Source organism: Belonocnema kinseyi, chromosome 1 (genome assembly GCF_010883055.1).
Source record: "Belonocnema kinseyi isolate 2016_QV_RU_SX_M_011 chromosome 1, B_treatae_v1, whole genome shotgun sequence".
Classification (NCBI taxonomy): domain Eukaryota; kingdom Metazoa; phylum Arthropoda; class Insecta; order Hymenoptera; family Cynipidae; genus Belonocnema; species Belonocnema kinseyi.
Genome location: NC_046657.1, coordinates 8,570,418 through 8,576,417, shown reverse-complemented (window position 1 = coordinate 8,576,417; position 6,000 = coordinate 8,570,418). Strand labels below are relative to the sequence as shown.

Sequence of the window (6,000 nt, the reverse complement as noted above, 5' to 3'; positions counted from 1 at the left end):
GAGGGGGAAATGGGGTTGATGAGTGGGGAAAGGGGTGGAGGACGGACAGCGAATAGAGAAGGATAGAAGAGGATAGAAAAAGATAGGGAAGTTGGTTATGGGTGGTTGGCACGGTAGTGCAGAGGGTTCACGGCACTGACATAAGGCCCGAGGGCAAAGAGACTGTAATATGTGCCGGTGTCGTCTGCCCTTCGTCGGGAGTTTCGACTCTACCTTGTCATTTTTACAGGGTCTCTGCTCCCGGCGACGTGTCACGGGAAACCTCTAGTCTCTACTCCACGATGTCTTCTGCTAGTATACTCGCTCTCGGGTTCACCGATTCGATTCTGAACTTCTCCATCGAGTTTCCCTTCTATTAGGGAATACAAACTTAACCCCAGGCGCCAGGTTAAAGCTTTTTGTTATCCCCTTGTTGAAGGGGAATACAGATGACTAATATCAGAAATGTCCTGGTGGAATGTATTTTTACAATTGAATGCATTCATGCAAATTGTAAATTGTTCAAATGATCAATTTTACAATGAAAAATAGTAAATTGTGCATTGTGCAAGTGGTAATTTGGACAAATTGTAAATTGCACAAATTATAAACTGTACAAATATCACATTGTAAAAACAGTAAATTGTACGAATTGTACATTGTGTGAATGACAAAAATGGCAAATGGTACAAATTGTAAATTATAAAAATGGTAAGTGGTACAAATGGTACAAATTGTAAGTTGTAAGAATAGTAAATGGTATAATGAACAATGGTAAAAATGATAAATATTATGAAGTTTAAATTGTGGAAATTGTAAATTGTACAAATTTTAAATTGAACAAATTGTAAATTCTACTAACATTTGTATTGTACTAACTACTACATACTAATAACTTAATAATTATATTAAATGGTACTAACTGCTGTTACTACTAATTTTATTTGTACTAACAATTGAACAGCCTGCACACTGTAAGAATGGCAAATTATATATTATGAAAATGGCAAATTGTACATTATAAAAATGGTAAATGGTGCAAATTGTATGCTGTAAAAATAGTGAATGGTACAACTTGTGCATTATAGTAATGGTAAATGGTAATAATAATTGTACGTTGTAAAATGGTAAATGATACAAATTGTACATTGTAAAAATGAAAAACAGTAAATGGTACAATGAAAAATGGTAAACTGTACGAAATGTACATTGTACAAATGTTAATTTGTACAAATTCTGACTTACACATATTTTAAATTGTACTAACATTAAATGTTAAAAATTTCATACTTCAATAAATCACACATCATAAATGATAAATAAAATATTTGCATAATTTGTAACATTGCACAACCTATAATATTGAACAAATTGTAAAGTGTTCAGATGGTAAATTCTACTAATTGTACAACTTGCACACTTCAAAATGGTAAATTGTAAAAATGGTATATTTCACAAATGATAAGCAGTGCAAGTTATAGATTGCAGATTGTAAAAATGGTAAATTTCAAATTGTGAAAACGGTAAATGGTACTAATTTGTAATTGTTAAAATGGTAAATTGTACAAATAATAAGTTATATAAATTTTCAATCGTACCAATTTTAAAATGTACCAACTGTAAATTTTACGCACAAATTTAACATTGTATAAATTGTAACATTACATAATTTCTAAAATTGCACAAATGCTAATATTGAACAAATTGTAAATTATACAATTGTGAGATTTTACCAATTGTACGTTGTATGGTTTTATCATTCTGCCGATTGCAAATTATACAGCTATGGATTAATACAAAATATGAACTGCACCATTGTGGAATTGTCCAATTTGTAAATTTTACTATGGTAAAATTGTTCAAATTGTAAATTGTACCATTCACACACAGAAACACGATTCTTAAACATTTCACCAATGTTACAATTAATCCAATCATTTACAATATAGGATAATAGAGTGAAAACTTAATTTTTTGTGCACATTTTTGGAAAAAATTACAATTTTCACATTATTGCATTTTATTGTTAATCACAACTACATTTTACTTTAATGGAGTATAATAATTTCAGATTATGAGTTCTGTAAGCATAGAAGTTTTTTACTACAGCAAAGAAAAAGTTTATAATGATAAAGTTATTAATTTAATTGCCTAATTGATTACTGAAGTTATTTACTTAACATAGATTGAACTTAGTTACTTTACAACCGCAAGAGAATTGTATCATTTTGTATTTATAGCGTTCCAAGTGTAAGAGTACAGCTTAATTCCATAAAAAAAAGAATTTCAAATTAACAATATTTGTAAAACCTCATAAAAGAGTTTGTTTAAAATGGTATAGGAGGGATTTTATATTTGCAAACAATTTCTAAAGTACAAAAAGTAATTACCTCATTTGGAGAAATTTCGTGCCTTGAAAGGACACATTGCACAAAATCTGAACTTTAATTGTGATACTGTCCAACTGTAAATGGTACCATTGTGATAAATGTACAATTTTTACATTGTACAAAGTGTAAATTATTTAATTATGGCATTCTAAAATTTTTAAATTGTGATATTCTGAAAATAGCGTATTGTACCTAAAATTGTACAACTCAAACAAGAAGTTTTAAAAGCCGTATGCTTTTTCAATTTTCTACAAATTTTAAAATTTTATAATGTGCAGTCAATGGAGAAAAATAAAAATGAAAAGGTCTCAAGGACGCTTATTAAAATGTAAAGGAAATTTCCAATATTCCCAAAGGAATCCCACCTTATATTTCAGAATTCGAATTCACTCTAGCATAAAATATTTTCTACAAATTACTGGTGGGTCAAAGAGAGATTTTCTCTTTCGATACCGGAAGTAGAGCTCGTACTGTGGTCTTTGGGGATTTTCCGGCGCATTCGATTGGGATCGAACTCGGCCCAATTTTCTCGAACTAATCCTCGATGGAACGATACGCCCTGCGTCGGGGATGACTTTGTCTAAGGGTGGGCACTTTCCTCTCTTGACTTTCATGATCTAAATTTCACTCAGTACTGACTACAATTCTCATCTACTTTAAAACTGTTCAAAACTTTAAAAAATCCCCTATCCAACCCCAAATATCTTCTTTAGGTAATACACAAAATCAATCATTTCCCTTTTTGAAATCTCACATAGCTTATAAAATATTTTATCAAATTTTTTAAGAATGCCTTAATCCTTGTTTAAACTCCTAAATGGCTTACAAAATATTTATCAAATCTGGTATCCCCCTGTGTCAACTCTAAAATTCTTAATAGACTATTTAAAAAATACATTAATTCCCTATCTCAATTCTTAAATACTTTATCAAATATTTTAAAAATGTATTAATCCCCTGTTCAAACACTCAGATAGTTTAGAAAATAATGAGCAAATCTAGTAATTTCCTATTATAAGTTTCAAATAGATTACAACATATTTATCAAATATGATGATACCCTTTTATAACTCTCGAATAGCCTAAAAATACTCAAAAAATGCATTAATCCCCTATTCCAATTCCTAAATAGATTCGAAAATATTGAGCAAACCTAGTAATCCCCTTTTCTGACTTTCAAAAAAGCTTAAAAAATATGTTTAAAGTGCATTAATCCCCTCTTCCAACTCTCCAATAGATTCGAAAATTTTTAAAAAATGCATTAATTTCCTATTCCAACTCTCAAATACTTTATCAAATCAATATTGAGAAAAATCTGGCCTTTTCCTATTCTAACTCTCAACTACTATATAAGATATTTTTTTTAATTAATACCCTGTTCAAAGTTTCAATTAGATTAAAAGATATTTAAAAAATTCAATAATTCCCTACTGCAAGTCTCAAATACTTTATCAAATATTTTTTAATGCATTAATCCCCTCTTTTAAATCTAAAATAGCTTAGCAAATTTCTACAAATTCTGGAAATCCCCTTTTGTAAATCCCAACTAACTCGGACACTAGAATATCTGGAGATAGACTCCGAAATCCCTTCAAAAATGGTAGCAAATTGAGATGGAGGAAGGAGGAAGTTCTCTCTAACTAATCTCGCTGGAGCGATCCACCCGGCTCAGGATAACTTCAACCAAGGGTAGGTAGAAGTTTCGTCTCTTGACGCTGAGGTTCTCCACTTCTCTCAGCACCCCCTTCTTCGTTTTCGATGCACCAGACTGATGTTAATCGTCCTACCTTCGGACTCGGACGAATCGCCATTATCTCCGCATGAGGCACGAATCAATCGGCTGCCAATCGATCGGATGATTCGTCTCGGAGCCTCTATTAAACTCAGGCTCTTGCCAACCCTCTAGACGGAAATTTGCGAATCATTGAACTGCGATAATGCCGATGATTATAAAACTAAACTCCTTCCTAGAAGAGAGATCGGGAATCAAGTGAAAGAGAAAAAGGGGGATAGTGGAAAATCCGAAGCACAATTGCGAAATGGGGTTTTTTCCGAGGGCTTTTATGCTGGGAAAATCTTAATTCAGATCGCAGACGAACCATTAGGTTTTCAAATCCAGAATCGAGGGTAAATAGAATTTTGTTAGAGGTGAGTGAGTTTTTTAGAATGAGACATTTATTAAAAAGAATCTTATGATGGGGTTTATGTCATTATTTTATTTCGCGTCACTTGATGATTAATTGAAGAACTTTACTAATGGTTTTCTTTTCCTTGAAAGAAATTCAAATTCTTTGCCTGAATATGATTTTTAGTGGCTGTTTTAATTTGTTATTGACTTTTTGACCGTATTATGAAATGAAGTCAATGATTTTTCAATACACTCAGCTCCTGATATAAGAACCTTTTCGAGCATGGCTTGCAGTGGCATTAATCCTAAATCAGGGGAATCTAAAAGAACGTAAAGAGGCAGGGCCGCTTGAACCATTTCCGTTGGATTTTGACGCATGACGCAACCTGATGTAACACGGCTTCCCTTATCTACAAACTGCCAAGGACTTTAATTATAGAAATATCATAAACCGGGAGTCCTTATATCAGGAGTTGAATGTACTGAGAAATATTTCTGTTCTAAGCATTTTGCGACTACACTATGATTTGGAAAGTTTTTTTCACAATTACAAAGTTACCGACAATCTTATTTCTGGGTTAATTTAAAATGCTTAAGGTATTATTTATAAAAATTAATATAAGTTTTGAAGATTTCAAAACATGGGGGTTAAATTTGGACAACCTAAAACTTTCGAAACTAATAGGATAAATTACTCAAAACTGTTCCTAGAATCTGGAATCAGTTGAAGCCTTAACTGGTCCTAGATTTTGGGTGAAACCACCCACTTCAAGTGATTTAAACTATACATTTAGGAATGTTCGAATTTACCCCACATGTCCGAAATTATCCCGTTTAGCGGTACTACTTTCAGTACAAATGTTGCATATTTCATGAACTAATATTTTTCTTCTTTAATTTTCTTTTGCAGATCAGATGAACGATGTTTGCAAAAATCACTTCCTGCGGGACCTCTACAGGAAGATAGATGGCGCTGTGCTCACATCGCAAAACGAGAGAAATCTCGATTGCGCCATCACGTTCCAAACGCACAGCATTCTCCAAAGATTTATGCTCAGGTTCGATCGACTCCAACTCGACTGCAACGATCATCTATATATTTATGATGGAGCGCATGCAGTTGGAAATTACAAGGTAATTTCAACAAAATTTTATTTTTAGGAAAAAAAGTAATCGCCTGCCAAAGTGCTTACCATCGTTACACTTTTAATATACATTATATTAAAAAATATAAAATAGTTAACTAATACATTAATTAACTATTTGTCATTCTAATAACTTTTGATGTTCGAAAATCTAATTGCAAAGGTAGACGCTCCTAAATTTGAAAGGATTTGTCTCTTTCAATTGCTACACAAGAAATGAAACCCCAAACCCCTTTTCTCCGTCGGTTAATTATAATTTCTACTCGATTTTACTGAAGAGAGAAAAAAGTTAGTCCCCTGGGATTAGAAGGATAAGCAAGCTTAAAGCGGTCCTTTAATCCGCATTTCTTATCTCAAA

The 6,000-nt window shown here is 32.3% G+C and overlaps 1 protein-coding gene across 1 annotated transcript in view; it reads left to right on the top strand.

Annotated features, from left to right (window-relative positions):
- LOC117175595 overlaps window positions 1–6,000 on the top strand; it is a 55,070-nt gene that overhangs the window by 1,016 nt on the left and 48,054 nt on the right. The window contains exon 2 of the mRNA XM_033365305.1: window positions 5,408–5,631. Within this exon, the coding sequence (XP_033221196.1) occupies window positions 5,408–5,631 (224 nt within the window). The remainder of the gene's footprint in view (window positions 1–5,407; window positions 5,632–6,000) is intronic.